Source organism: Ammospiza caudacuta, chromosome Z (assembly GCF_027887145.1).
Source record: "Ammospiza caudacuta isolate bAmmCau1 chromosome Z, bAmmCau1.pri, whole genome shotgun sequence".
Taxonomy (NCBI): Eukaryota; Metazoa; Chordata; class Aves; order Passeriformes; family Passerellidae; genus Ammospiza; species Ammospiza caudacuta.
Window position 1 is genome coordinate 41,673,508 of NC_080632.1, and position 15,589 is coordinate 41,689,096.

Sequence of the window (15,589 nt, forward strand, 5' to 3'; positions counted from 1 at the left end):
CATGTACCAGGTGTGGAAATCCTTGCCTGGCATGGGAGACTGAATGGAACTGCAAACATGGTTAACAGTGAAACCAGACGACTTTATTTCCACAACTAAGTGAGGTTCAGGATTTGTATGCAAGAGCAGAATAGGGCAGGCCTTAGACACTGAGGCTGCCTTTGGATCAGCAGATATTGCCCCTAAAGAAAATGGTCATGGTCCACTGCAGCCTGCACTGGATCCTGTTCATCCTGCTTCTTTAGCCAGTTTTCTCCTTAAGACCTGAAGGAGCTCCTGTGCCTGAGTAAAAAATCCCACCATCTTCTGGAGTGAAAATGGAGAGGAGCTAAACCTGTCCAATGGTGTTGGTGTTGGTCTTTGCTTCTGAGGGGGAGTTAGGGCAGTCATAGAATGTCTTGATGCCCTTCTCTCTGTCTGTGGGTCTATCTGGACCAGGATCCAGTCATAGAAGTGCTGAACGGAGGTGTAGACACCAGGCTGGTTTGCTCCTGCACAGTCTTTCACCCAGCTGGCCACACCAATGAGCCAGAAGAAGGCAGCATTGTTATCTTTGCACACCAGAGGACCACCACTGTCACCCTGCAGTGGAGCAAGAGAGGAATAAGGTAATATTGGGTAGCTGCTGCCAGCACTAGAGCTATCTCCTCTCTCACAGCCCTTGACAGAGCTGTATTCCTGGTAGAGAAAGTCTCAGCCCAGGTGCTTGAGCCTCCAGAACCTTGGCTGGGAGCAGGTGAGGGGCATGTACGGTAGGGCTGTCTCTTGTCTCTGCACAGTAATCGCGGATGTGCAGAGCATGGATGTTCCAGGGTTAGCATCTAAACCTCTGAACAGCCAAGAGCGCTAGATGTGCTTTCTGGGTGTAATGCCTCTGGGACAATGAGGGCACTGGGGAAGGACCTGCACATGGGAAAGGGGAAGGAAGCCCTATCAGTGGTGGGCAGCTGAGGCTGTGAGTGACTGGCCACAAAGCAGGACCTGGGCTGTGTTGGGGTGGTGCTGCTCAGGCTGCCCGTGCTGCTGGGGGCTGAGTGGCTTATCTCATGCTCCTACCTGGCAGGGGTTGATGCCACCCACTGAGTAACCAGCACACAGATGTTGAGTGTGGATGGCCCCTGTATACCAGAGGCTGCTGTTACAGAGCTGGACATCAATGAGGTGGATCTTGGCCTCCTGCAGCACATCACTTGGTCTTTGAGCTGTGAGCACAGAAAGAAATGAGCATACAGCAGTTCTTTGGCCATTCCCCTCTCTTGCTGAGGGATGAATCCCTTCCCTAGGGCTTCCCTGGGGTTCCCGAGGCAAATAGCATGTTGCTGTGCTTTCCCCCTTCTGTCTGGCTTTGGGGAGTGGTCCAGGACTACCACTCCAGAGGCAGACATCCTACAGCCTGACTCTGGCTTTGGCCTCTGCTGTTGGGAAGCCCAACCCATTTCCCTAGTGCCAAGTCTGCCCTCAGGGCATGTGTCCCTTTTGTGAACCCACCTCTTGTAGCAGTAATACCCCAGCCAGCAATGTAACAGGCTTCCAGCTCCAACACTTTCAGTGTGGTGTCAGGCACACAGCCCAGCTGTACGTAGTGGTTGCACACGACAGGCTGGTCCAATTTCAGCAAGGCAATGTTGTTCCTCTCCTCACCAGGAATATAGTGTTCATGAACCCGCAGCTGCTTAATGTGGCGCACTTGCACCTCAGGGCCCAGCTGGGTCAACCGGGTGGCCCCAGCCACCACATGCCATGTGCTGGTGTTCCTAAGAAGGACATGGAGAAGGAGGTGAGAGGGAGCAGAGCCATGTGCTGCAGCAGCACAGGAGTTCCCTGTCCTCTGCTTTTCAAGTCAGAGAAGAAAGCAGTATGTATGACTGCTCTAGCATAACTTAGGCTCCGAGAACGTTGACCTAGAGGCTTCTAGGAAGCAGTGGCAAGATCACAGAGTGTTCTCTTGAGTAGTCTCTCAACTGGGGTCTGCAGTGCACAGACATTGGACATAATGCAGGGTAACAGGATGGGAGTAGCCCATGGTGCTGCCAACAGGGTACCTGCTGGTGTAGTGGAGATAGACCCATTCCCTGCTGCTCCCTACCTGGCGTTGATGAAGCAGTGGGCAGCTGTGAGGACCCACTCTGTGCTGATGAGGGACCCTCCACAGATGTGCCCTGTGCCTGGTTTCCAGGGATCCTGGATGCTGACAATCCCGGCCCAGGCTCCTGGCTGGACATCTGTGCCACCAGTGATGTTCACTTCACCATAGTCTGGAGCCATGGGGTCAAAGTCATAAGCCATGGGGCCATAGGAAGCAGCCATGGGCCAGAGACCACAGGTCCCTCTGCAAACAGAAAGTCATTGCTTGATGGCTTGCTGCTGCTCAGGTTGAAGGTCAGCCAACTTCCCTCCCCACATGGCATTGTTTGCATGGACAGCAGAGCCAGGGGCATGTGTCTGTCCACTCCTGTTTCTTCTTGCGCCTCCATAGAAAGTTGTGCTGCAGCTTGGGTACTGTCAAGAAATTGAAGCTCCTGTGTGGAGCTCACAAAACTGTAGTGTGGCCAGAGGGGACGGGGAACACCTCTCAAATGTTGTCTAAACTACATCCAAGAGCCTGAGGCCACTTACCCGCAGGTATGCCATGTGCTGAGCACAGACCTGCACATGGCCAGTAGGACAAGGAGGCACAGCAAATGCATCACTGCCTTGGCATGTGCTGCAGGGAGTGAAGGCTCATTCAGTGCAGCCACCAACTAATGCAGTGCCTTTGGCCCCAGGGCTGATGTCACAGAGCAGCTGGTTCAGTGTTTTGGTAACAGTGGCCTTAGGGTGTGGACAGTGGAGGGGTAATGTAGCATCATCTTCTTTGGGTTGGAAGGGATTATAAAGATTATCTAGTTTCAACTCCCCTGCCTGAATATCTTACTCTAGAGCAGGATGCTCAAAACCCCATCCCATCCGGCCTTGAATACTTCCAGGGATAGAACAGCTTCTTTAGACACCCTCACCACCACCCATGAAAGTTCCAAGCAGGAAGGGAGGCAGAAGTTGGGACTGGACATTCCTGACAGGCCCCAGGGAATTCTCTGCTGGTAGGATGAGGGTGTGCAGGCCTTGTGGCAGGTAGCAACATTTGGCTTCCAGCACTGCCTGTTAAAACTCACAGGAATATACCCATGGGGTATAATCACAGCCTCTTTGGAAAGTTCACTGACACCTTGCTCTCTGCATCAGTTTGCCAATGGTCCTTCCCAAAAAACATTAAGTAGAGAGCAGTATGCATGGGTTTGGGTGCTGAAGATCCAATCCAGTTACAGCTGTGATGGGTAAGCAACAAAGTGTAAGCCCAAGTACAAGCCCAATAAACCAAGTGCTCCCAAGCAGTGTCAGCCTTCCTGCACAAAGCACAGTGAAGCACAGATGTAGCACAGTCCATGCTGGCCACGCCAGCTACAGTCACACCATCTGGTGGACTCCGTGTCCTTGCTGTTTATGGCTTCTATTGCTGTTCTGGGCTCACACTGACAAGGATGGTTTTTACATCTGGGCTGTGTAGCCAAGATCATTCAATTTGAGGTAGACAGGGAATGATGGTCCTGTGGGGCTCTCAGCCCCACACGCTAATCTCCATGGCTTTGGTAAATCCCATACCAGTCTCATCTCATCATTTTGGCTGCTACAGCCTTGTTCACCTGCTGGAGTGTAGGGCAGTCATGGTAGAAAAGCAGGAGCCAGCCACATCTATCGAAGTTGCTGAGCAGAGCTAGTTCCCTGGCGGGGAGAAACCGTGTCTCTCTTCTGGTGTCTTCTCACAGAAGCCACCTGTGCTGTTCTACCTTGTCTCCCTTTACAAGACTTTGCCACTTAAATCCAATGCAAGGTTGCAGAGAAAAGCCATGAGAACACAACAGAGAGGTGGTCAAAAGGGCCTAATGATGAGAAACCCAGTCTGGTTAACTTCTCAGGGAGAAGGTGAAGGATCAGGAACAGAAGCTTGGTACTAAAGACTTCAGCCTGGCAAGAAATAATTCACAAGATCTAGCTGATATTAGGCAAGCTCAAACAGAAGGCAAGATGAGTTTTGTTGGTTTGATTTTTTACCAGTAAGTGAAATTACTGTTAAGGCAGCTTGTGAAAGTAAGTCTGGGACAAATAAATTTGAACCCTGGTGAGCTCTGTCATTTCTTGGGTAAATAATTTTTCTGCTGGTTTACTTTAAAGAAGAGGGTAACATTTTCCCAAGTGGTCTTGAGTTTTGGAAAGTGCAACCCTACTCCAGGAGATCATTCCAAAGCAGGTGGCTTAGACAAATGCAACTTTATGATTTTGCTTCAAATTTGTCCTGATGGCCCAGGTGTGACTATTCCAGAAAGTCTGCCCAGGCAGTTCCATACTTAAAATTAAGTCATTTTGATTCCAGTCTGAGATGCAAATTCTACTGAGGCACCACATAGATGTAAAGCACCCAAAGCCCACCCTTTGTAATCCCTCTCTAAGCCTTCTACCATAATTGGGTACTTTGTGCAAGCACCACATGGTTCTCATGTGGTGATCTGCTTGGAAAGGTTTTGGAGGAAAAATATTTAAATGGAATATATTTAAACATGAGGATTGTTTAAAAAAAAATCTCATTTTGGGATGATTTTTTTCTTATGTTGCTCCTCTAGGTGTTGAAAGTTTGCTTCTTTAATGTTTCTGAAGAGCCTATTTTTTGCTCCTGTAAATGGTACTCACACAATGTTTTGTGTATCTATTTCTATAGGAGAGACAATAAGACATGAAAGCAAATAGAAAAGTGGAACAATACATAGCGAAAATAAAAAGATGGGGGGGAAGTGAACTAAAGTGAGTACTTCAGTTTACAAGAAAATACCAAAGGGAAGTAAGGAAATGATCAATTGGAGATCAAAATATGTTAAAATCACAGGTTCTGAAAGGAAGAGTTGGGAAGTATACCGTAACACTTTAAAATTGACCAAAAAAAGGAGTTTTATGTTAAAAAATATTGTTTGTCTATTCATTAATCTCCAGTAAGTGTAAAAAAAATTAAAATTTAATATACATTATTTGCCTTGCTTGACTGAATTGAACTGGCAAGTACAAGAGTATGCCTTTTTGTGAACCCATCTCTCAATTTTAAAGTTATTTGCAGAAAGATCTGCACCTCAAATCAACAAGACACCTTCCTCTCTCTGATTCCTGTCCCAGACTCTGTAACTGTCAGTGCCGTGTGTGTAAGGGGTGAGTGATCCCCAGCACAGTTGGGTCCTGAGCAGGTGCACACTGTGTTGGTTAGCCTGGAGAAAAGGAGGCCGGGGAGACCCTACTGCTCTATTCAACTCCCTGAAAGGAGGCTGTAGGGAAGTGGGGGCTGGTCTCCCAGGTAAACAGCAGTAGGACCAAAGGAGCCAGTCCTCAGGTTGCTCCAGGTAAGGTCTAGGTTAGGAAAATTTCTTTACCAAAAGGCTTGTCAAGCTTTGGAATAGGCTACCCAGGGAAGGGATTGAGTAGCCATCACTGTATGTATTTAAAAACCACAAAAAACATGATGCTTAGGGAACATGGCTTAGGGTGGTCAGTGCTAATACAGCATAGCAAACATATGGAAAAGGGTAAAAGATCACTTTCAGTTACTGGTGTCACTTGATATTCTCTGCGGTGTTCATTTCAGTTTTTTCCTTAAGCATGTCTTTAAGATATCTTTAAGACACACAGCCAGCTGGACATTTTCCCTTTATACAATTAGCTTAGAACCAGTAATGCAGAATTTATTAAGGAATGTAGCCAGAAGGGTCTAGATTAATTTATCCACATTGAAAAAAGTTGTTATAGTTTAGGATTTGTATGATGATGTAACAATGAGGACAAACATTCAAAGTTACCCTTTTTAAGTGCTTCTTGGAAAGTTAGAAGGCTTGACCATGGTTTTGTATCTAGACCACACTTCTGGGACAAGGAGATGAGCTTCCTTTCTGTTTCCTCTTATGTTACCTGGAAGTAAAGACACCTATGAAATTTTTGAATTAATTATTAAGAGGGTAATGTGCAAGAAGATGATTACTTCAAGGATGTATATTTTCATTTCACATTTGATACTGGAAGTACTTGGAATATAGATCAAATCCATATTTGCATAATAATAGTACCAAAATTTTGGGTTTTCTCATTCTTTTGGTATAGGTTGACCTTTATTTTCTTATTTGATATCAGTAAAAATAACAGACCTGTAAAAGAGGTGCCCTCATCCCTGTTTTGATTTATATAAGGTCCATTCCCAATTCTGAAAAGCTCAAGATCACAAAAGTAGTTTAAGAGTGCCTCAGCCCTTCTTCCTATTTTCTGCTTGGTGTGTCTGTTCTTTCAGAGGCATAGTATGAAATGTCTCCATATGTCCATTCTAGGTGATAATGACACCCCAGTGCTGTATAGTGTGTATGTGAAAAGGTAAAGTAAGATTAGGAAGGCTGAAATTTGGCCTTTTGGAAGACAGAAGAAAGGGAAATAATTGTTTAGCCACACTTCACCTGCCACTTACACGTGCCATTTACAGTTAGGGTACCTGCATTTGGTTGGAACACAGAAAAAAACAGTTTTTCCCTGAACACTTTATGCGTTTCTAGATACTAGAAATATTTTTATAGGATCAACCTGTGCAGCTTGTGCAGTGCAGCTGTGGATGAGTGTTTTTGACAACGTATTGTGGTAAGTTTGTATGTCTGGGATCTAATTTCTTGTTTTTCCCTCTCTTTCCCCAAATCCTACAGCTACAGTACCCTCCTTATTTCACAGAGCACAGTGGCTGTTGAATAAAGAGCCAGGAATTAACTCCACGAGTGTGAACAGAGCTGTTGGAAAATAGCTAACTACTGTATGTAATATTTCTGGTTTTGCTGTTAATAACAGATGCCTAGAAATGTGAACACATTGGGAATCAGAGAATCACAGTTTGTTTAGATTGGAAAATACCTTTAAGACCATCATGTCCAATCATGAACCAGGCACAGCCAAGTCCACCATTAAACCATGTCCCTAAGCGTCCCATCCATATGAATTTTAAATCCCTCCAGGAATGGTAACTCAACCACTCTCCTGGACAGCCTGTTCCAATGCTTGGCCACTTTTTCTGTGAAGAAATTTTTCTTAATATCCAATCTAAACCTCCCCATGAGAACTTGAGGTTATTTTCTCTTATCCAGTCACTTGTTACGTGGGAGAACAGACTGACCCCCACCTGGCTACAGCCTCCTTTCAGAACAACTCCTTTCAGGCAGTTGTAGAAAGTGATAAGGTCCCCCCAAACCTCCTCTCCTTTTCTCTAGGCTAAAAACCCCCAGCTCCCTCAGCTGCTCCTCATGAGATTTGTATTCAGAACCCTTTACAGGCCCATTGCTCTTCTCTGGATACACTCCAGCACCTCAATGCTTTGCTTGTACGGAGTGGCCCAAAACTGAACACAGGATTTGAGGTGTGGCCTCACCAGCACTGAGTACAGGGGGACAATCCCTGCCCTGCTCCTGCTGGCCACACCATTGCTGGCACAGGCCAGGATGCCATTGGCCTTCTTGGCCACCTGGGCACTGCTGGCTCACGCTCAGCTGCTGTCACCAGCACCCCCAGGGCCTTTTCCTGTGGCAGCTTTGCAGCCACTCTGCCCCAGCCTGTGGCACTGCCTGGGGTTGCTGTGACCCAAGGGCAGGGCCCAGCACTGGGCCTTGTTGAGCCTCACACCACTGGGCTCAGCCAGCCTGGTGTTGTCTCTGAGCTGGGTGAGGGTGCCACAGCGAACAACTGTCTTCCTAACGTGCAGCTAGCTTCCCTCATTGTTTCTAGTCTGTTAAACAAGTGACTTGACCTTGATTTTTCTCTTGCCATGCATAAATGAAAGGAAAAGAGAAAGGAGCCAAATGAGCAGAAACAACCTTTTTTTATATGTAATGATCCTTTTTTCTTTTTTGTCACTTGGATTTACCACCCACCACTATTCATCTTTCTTATCAGTAAAATCTAGGGGGGACCTATTTAGAAAAAATGTGGGAAAAAAAATCTTTCTTACCACTCTGGAGAAAAAACCAGCCAATATTTGCTATCTTTAGGCTAAGTAGTTTAAGTAACAATACCAGCTGCTGTTGCATGGCGACCCTAAAACCTGCCCAGAAATCTGGCAAGACCATCAGATTACTGATACGACCTTCTGCACCCTACTGCTTTTGATATTAGAAATGTATAAGAGAAAACTCTCATTTTTTAAAACAAATTTCAGCTTATCTTTGACTGTAGCACATCCATCATTTCTCTCTGACTCCCTGGCTTTCAGTTAGAGAATAGAGTAATCCCTAGGACTGCAGCACACACTTGCACCCTGAATGAAGTACATGTTTGGCTTTGATTTCTCAGCTGAGATTCTTTTTCCATTTAAGACCAGGAATGAATTGCTCAATAAAAGCAGTTATAACATAATTAAATTGTTGCTTCTTTTAAAAATCACACATCTCCATGCTTCACCCTTTTTCTGTAGCTAGATATTAATTATTAATGGCTTAACTTGGGGCAATGTGCTACAAGACTTTACATTAAGTTTGCTTTACTTAAAAGCAAGTTTGTGAGCAATGATAGACTAGGATTATGACTAAGGAATTACTAGGATTATGATTAAGGAATGAAAAATTAAGTTAAAAGATTCCATTTGCTGGCTGACCACTCCTAACTTTTTTCTAGGCACAACCTGCATTAATTTTGCTTTCTATACTTTATTTAGTTTTCAAGTAGTTCCACACTGTTTTAGCTCAACTTACCCAAATGAGTATTGCAGAAGAGGACACTAAAATGTGTTTATCTTATAATAAACAGAGTAACCTCTAAGTCAAAGAAACCCACTGTTTATTTTCTCTGAGTGATTAATCTCTGGACAAAAGTTATTGTTTCTTGCCTGAATAGAACAGTCTTTGATAGATTTGTAAAATATGCATCAGATATGTCAGTGATTCTTGGAACTAACATGTTCTTACATGAGTGCTGATTCTATGGTATATTTCTGCAAGAGGTGCAGAAATGCACTTCTGTTAATTTGTGTTGATAATTGCCTTTTATTAGTCTTTGAAATTAGAACTGTCAAGAATTGATAATAGTACATACTTTAAAGAAAATTGACATATGTCCATTTGTATTTAGTTTAACAGCTGATAGTAACATTTTTAATATTAAAAAGGAACCAGAAAGTCTGCATCAGTTATAACAGTTAAGAAAACGGCAGACTTAAGAACTGTCTTAAACTATCTACTGAGAAGGCTTCCATTTTGGAGTAGGCAATTGTTTATCAGCAGTTCTTTTGTCTGTCCATGACTCTGGGAGTTCTTTATCTTAACATTTTGAAATCTCAGTCAATTTGTCTCCCCATAATATCCAAGTTTTCCCATTTTTGCACTTATAGACCTTTTCAGTATATTCTAGAAATATGTCTTGGAAGAGAAAACTAAGTATAGGACCACCTTTGTGAGTGTTATTTAAGGAGGAAACTTCTACTGTAAAGAATTATGTTTCACATTAAAGACAAAATTTCATTTCCTGTGATCTCCTGATTTGTTGAAGCTGCCTGAGTGGTAAGAGGAGAGAGAAATTAGTATTCTATGTCCTATTATTGCAAAAGAAGATGAACTCTCAATTTTTCTAGGTAATAAATTATTTTCACTAAAATACACCATTGTATTTAACAGTGGTGGTCAGCTCTTGTAGGACAGGAAATAAAGCACACCTACTGTAGAAGAACAGTATTATTATTACAGTTACAGTTTATTGTATTTGTGCAGGCATTGTTATTTTGTATTAGCAGTGGTTACTTATATAAGTCAAAATTCTATTTAGGCTGTGTGACAAAGAGCAAAAGACAAAAGCTTCATATAACTTTGGTAATGATTTAGTGCTGTGACAAAATAGTTGACATTTACTTAAACTAATATGTTCTTAAATCCCTTGCTGTTTTTTTTTTTGTTATGCATGACTGGAGAAATCAGCAGTATGCCAAGATGCACTCTGCTAAGTAAGTATATTGGCATTGGAAATGAAGGACACGTCCTTTCTATTTTAAATGCAAACGGAGGAAAAAAATCTACCTGCTGCAATCCATTCCAACTGAGCAGGGACCTTAATCAGGTGTTTACAGCAGCATATTTTATAAGAAAAGCTGTTAATTACAGATCAAAACAAGCAGGAGGAAGGAGCCATCAATTTTTCCAAAAGAAGAAGAAAAAGAGAGGATTTATAAGTAAAACAGGCTGTGCTCTATTCTCATTCTTATGCTGTATTTAGCACAAAAATATGCAAATACAGCTGGTGGAACTAATTTTTTTTTTCTGGAAGTACACATGGAAAACACATTAATTGTTTCCTGTTTTGTATTTTTGACTCAGATATATATGAAAATTCCACAGTAATGCTACAAAACAAATACTCATGGAGTCTGATGAAAATTAATTAATTTTCATCGGCATATCAAAAGTGCAGCACTAAAACATATCAGTTTCCTTAGATCTGACCAGTGACATTGACAGTGCCTAGCTTTCTTACATTTTTGCTTTGGCTAATAGTGGTTGCAAGTCTAAAAGCTTTTTGTAAGGATAATTATGAACATGTTTACTGGTTTTCTAAAATCTCTGTTCTTATTCTCAGCACCCATCGCATGAGTGGCTTTAAAGATGATACAAGTCTATTTATTTACAAGCAAAAGAAATTTTTAGTAAGTTTTGAGGCAACAAAAGAAGTAGAAATCACCTTCAGAGTGCTATCACTTGTTTGTAAAAAAGCACCAAGTAAAATGTTCAAATTGTGTGTTACATCTAGAAATACCCTAAGTTATATGAAGTAGTATTCTGGTTTGAAAATTGAAAGTAAAGGATAACTTTTTTTTCATAGTTGCTAGCCAATTAACCATATTGAGTTCAACAATGTTGACTACTGTTCTTATATACATTAGTTCTTAGAGTGCTTGGTTGTGAAATCCTGCCACAGCACTAACCATATTTAATAGACTTTCTTTGTGAGCTTCATTACATTTCTTTTTTGAATTGATTCTTTTCCATTCATCCTCTGCCTTCCCATAACAATTACCAGAAATCTGAAAGAAAAAACAAAGGCAAAGAATACTTCTCAAAAGAAAAAAAAGGGCATATTCAATTGCAAGAGATAACTTACAGAGCATTTGTAAGGTTTTAAAAAATTACAGGTTTTAAACTAGGACACGTTAATTCCTGTGCATAGTGGGACATTCTGCCAACACATATGGCCTGACTGCTTCAAAGTCTCCCAGATGCAAATATTTACCTCTGTACCACATGGATGGATAGTAGGGAAGGGGCAGTTCTGGACATTTTTGTCTGATTTAAAACAACTCCCTACTAATTTTACAGCATAAGGTAAAAAGAAAAGGTTGGACTTCACCAGACAGTGAAACCTTTCACTTCCCTGAAGGCAATGAGGTATTATACTTAAGAGCAAAAGAAAGCCTCTGCCTTTGCAAAGTAAACAACAGTGGATTTGGCAGCATTTCACACTTGCTTGCACAGCTGCAAATCAAGATGAAAAGTCTTACAATCCAAATTTGAAATAATGTTTTTTTTTTAACAAATTCAGTAATACCACAGAGAATTGATTTCCTGGCTTTATTCCAGTGATATATTTCTGACACACATTGACTGAGTGTTGTGCTTACCTTTTCAATTTCATAAAACTCTTTATTAAGTACTGAAATGCTGCCAATAGTTTTTACTACAATAATTTTTACTACAGAGTAAAATAAAAAATATATTGGAATTTATTAAGTTTACTTAATTCAGCTAGTGCTATAAGCTGCAGAATTGTATATTTTTTCAGAAGCACTTTATTATTTTATCCATTTATATGTATGGATAGAATATATCATAATACAGCATCTGAAAACAGAGGTTCCTAATAGACCTACTGGTGTTGTATAAAATCAGCTTGCAGCTGTGCATCGCTGTATGTGAGTCACATGAGAAGGGAATATTGTCCTTCCAGCTATTTTTTTTAATCTGAAATTGAGCTTGCACTAACATTTAAACTTGAATTGTACCAGACTCAGTTTTATTCCTGAGAGATCATTTGATAGAGAAAGAACTATTTCTTTGCATTTGTTTTTACTGTTTTACAGTAAGCTCGCATAAGTTCACTGGTCTTACTTTTAAAAATATTTGTACCAATATTCTAGGTTATTGAACAAAACCCACAGCATGTTCATGATGTGAATGCATCATGTCAGAAGATCTTCGAGCAATGGAGTATATGGTAGAGATAATTCATGCTATTTATGTATAAAATATTGTAAAATCCAAACTATGTCTTTTGACTACCCCAGCCAGGAGCAGAGTCTTATTTTTATTCAATCAGTTCCTGGACAACATTAAGATAATAGAACCTTCTTGGACCATGATCACTGACTTCCCTGGAATGCCCGAACCACTCAAGAGTGATCTGCACCTCGAAGATTGCATCTACTACCGGCGCCACCCTTTACATGTGAATACCGACTTCTCCGGAGTGCTCTGACATCATCTAGACACCTGGAACTGGACTTTTGTCCAACCCTGCACATGTTTGGCCCCAGTTCTGCATGTGAAGGGACACAAAGAACATTCAGTCATTTCTGCCCCAGGCAGAATAAACTGTATATAATCTTGTTGGGAGAAGCAGTGGGGTTGAACAGGGGGAGACTCTGACATTCAGGGGTCAGATCCATTTGTTCAACCAGTGCCGAAACCCGGGCTCGACGCTGACTCTTGGCTGTGGTGGTGTTTTTCGAAATTCTGTTTTGCTGATGATCTAATAAATCATTGCTAAATTTTCTTATAAATTTGGCTCCCAGTTTGATCATTTATAACAAGCAATATGCAGCATTCATGCTTTAAAAATTCAGCACCTCTTTCCAGGTAGTTCCCTGTGAGGACAATCCTGTGGCTCGCTACAGAAGTCTGTTAAATACTGCAATTTTCTCTCAACGGACTCAGCAATTTGGTTCATTTTGAGACATGAACCTACCGTCATCTTGCATACCCTTGTTATATATGGTAGAGATAATTCGTGCTGTAGAAATAGATATATGTATGTATAAAATATTCGTGAAATCCAAAACTATGCCTGTAGCCACTCTGGCGGGAACAGAGTTCTATTCACATTATATCCAGTTCCCGGGCAGTGTTAAGATAATATCAGACCTGTTACCATATGAATGGGACAGTCCTGGGCCATCAGAGAGGATTTCCTCTGGCACCTGCACCTGGAAGATAACATCTGGACCTTCCTGGACGATGATTAATGGAATGTCTCAAAGAAGCTCACAAGACTTCCACGTGGATATGAATAAATCTGCGGTACTCAGGAGCTGGCATCACCCTACTAAATGTGAATACATGTTCTGCCTGGGTACTCAGACATTCGTCTGGGTCCCAGAGCTCGTCTTTGTTTCTGCACATGTATGGATCCAACTCTACATGTAAAAAGACACAAAGAAATATGTGGTCATCCCTGCCTCAGGCAGAATAAACTGTATATAAGCTGGCTGCTGGGAGCACTCGGTGTGAACTTCTGGGGGAACGCTGTCACTCTGTCAGCCAGAACCCTTGTTCACCCAGCGTTCACACCCGGGGCTGATGCTGTCTTGGCTGTGGTAGGTTTTTTTGGGTTTTTTTCAAAATTTCTATTTTTGTTATTGATCTAATAAATCCTTGTTAAATTTTTCATAAATTTGGCTACCGATTTGATAATTTATAACACCCTTTATAAGTGTTCTGAGATTTCTCTGTCCCTAGAGAACTCTAACAGAACATATCTGTAAATTCCCCTCAGCACAGCGTGATAAAAATTACAGGATATGTGTGTCTTTCACCTTTTCTGTAGCTCTATGAGAAGTTTTGATAGTACAACCTACATAAATATCTATCTTTCATTTGTGTACCTAGCAAATGAAGAAATCTATAGAGTTGTAGAACAGATTTTAATGAGATCTCTCACTATGTAATGCCGTCCACTAGCACATTTATATATGTAGGCCTCATTCTGAACAAATAAGCTAGACTCAAATCAGAAATGCAGATATAATTTTAATACCAAAAACATAACTGCAGTGTTACCTCTAGCACAACATGATCAACCTTTAGCCTTCCACATGCTGCTGAAAGGCTGGTTTGAATGAAAAGCCCCAGGAAAACAGACCCTTCTCCTCTGAGGAAATTACATGCTGCTCAAAATAATAAAGAAACAGCTGTAGTTTCAGAGATTTTTCTCCAAGTCAACGGCCATTTGCAGATCTTTAAAGATAGTTTATGACATTATGGAAAATAGTCCCTAAAACTGTGGGAATTGTAAATGGCTGGAGCTTCCTGGGTGAGGCCATGAAACCACTGAAGGCAGCATCAGACAATAATTGGCTTGTTATTTCTAGTAACATTTAATACAGCAGGGTGAGAGATTTCTAGTATAAAATTAAGATGGCACAACAAAAGACTGCTTTGTTACACAGTTATAAAAAAATACTGCTATTATAAATGATCAAATGGTGAGCCACACTTATAAGAAAATTTAGCAAAGATTTATTAATTCGTCTGCGAGACCGAAGTTCGGTCGTCGAAACCACCACAGCCAAGGGTCAGCATGGAGCCCGGGATCGGTGCCGAGTGAACACGGATCTGACCCCGAGTGTCAGAGTCTCCCCAGTTCACAAATGAGTTCTTATACAGTTTATTCTGCCCGAGGCAGAGATGACCGCATGTTCTTTGTGTCTTTTCACATGCATTGCTGCTGCTTTCTATGTGCAGAGGTGGACAAAGGTCGCGTCCAGGTGTCTCGGTGTTGTCAGTGGGCTCTGGAGAAGCCATGTATTCATATGTATCAGGGTGGTGCTGTTGGTTATCTCAACAGATGCAATCGGCAGGGCAATAATCGTTTTCAGGTGGGCCCAGCAACCTGGAGAAGCCAACAATTATCGACCTGGAAGCTTCTATTCTTACGTTAAAGCGTCGATGTTTATCTTAAAGCGGTCCAGGAACTAGATGTATATGAATAAGACAACTGCTCTTGGCCAGAATGGTCAAAAGACATGGTTTGGATTTTACAATATTTTATACATTAATAGCATGAATTATCTCTACCATATACTACACTTCTTTATGTGGTGTGCTGCCTCTGAATTATAACAGAAATTATCGTTCTATGCTGCACAAGGAGTGGAATGAGACTTCTGATGCAGTGTCACATAGTTGACTATTTATACTTCCCAAATTTAGTCTGTACAGGGATTGGTGGTTTGATATTGCAGTGACTTGTGAGGGTTCCTCAGGGTGAGAGAGACAGACGAGAATCTTGCTTCATGATCAGAAGGCTGGATTTATTAATATATGATGTATATGATACATTATGACTATACTAATAGGAATAGAGAGAGAAGTTGCAGAAGCTGCTAAGCTAAGAATAGAATAGGAATCTAAAACAAGACAGCTCTCTGTCCCTGAGCTTGGTCCTGTGATTGGCCCTTAATTGTAAACATGGAACATGAGCCAATCACAGGTGCACCTATTGCATTCCACATCAGCAGATAATA

At 41.8% G+C, this 15,589-nt stretch overlaps 1 protein-coding gene across 1 annotated transcript; it reads right to left on the minus strand.

Moving 5' to 3' along the window:
• Window positions 1-228: 228 nt before the first annotated feature.
• LOC131571619 (acrosin-like) lies at window positions 229-2,654 on the minus strand. The gene is made up of 5 exons (XM_058824398.1): window positions 2,617-2,654; window positions 2,087-2,329; window positions 1,489-1,754; window positions 1,057-1,202; window positions 229-582 (listed from the first exon to the last, which is right to left on the minus strand). The coding sequence occupies exons 1-5, from the start codon at window positions 2,652-2,654 to the stop codon at window positions 229-231; spliced, it is 1,047 nt and encodes a 348-aa protein (XP_058680381.1).
• Between the last annotated feature and the right edge of the window lie 12,935 nt (window positions 2,655-15,589).

Bases quoted from the DNA above. Each gene is read 5' to 3' on its own strand.
- LOC131571619 (XM_058824398.1), bottom strand. From the start codon at position 2,654: ATGTGCAGGTCTGTGCTCAGCACATGGCATACCTGCGG. The intron at 2,330-2,616 runs GTAAGTGGCCTC...TTCTGTTTGCAG, and splicing joins AGCACATGGCATACCTGCGG to AGGGACCTGTGGTCTCTGGC. The intron at 583-1,056 runs GTAGGAGCATGA...GCTCCACTGCAG, and splicing joins GTGGCATCAACCCCTGCCAG to GGTGACAGTGGTGGTCCTCT.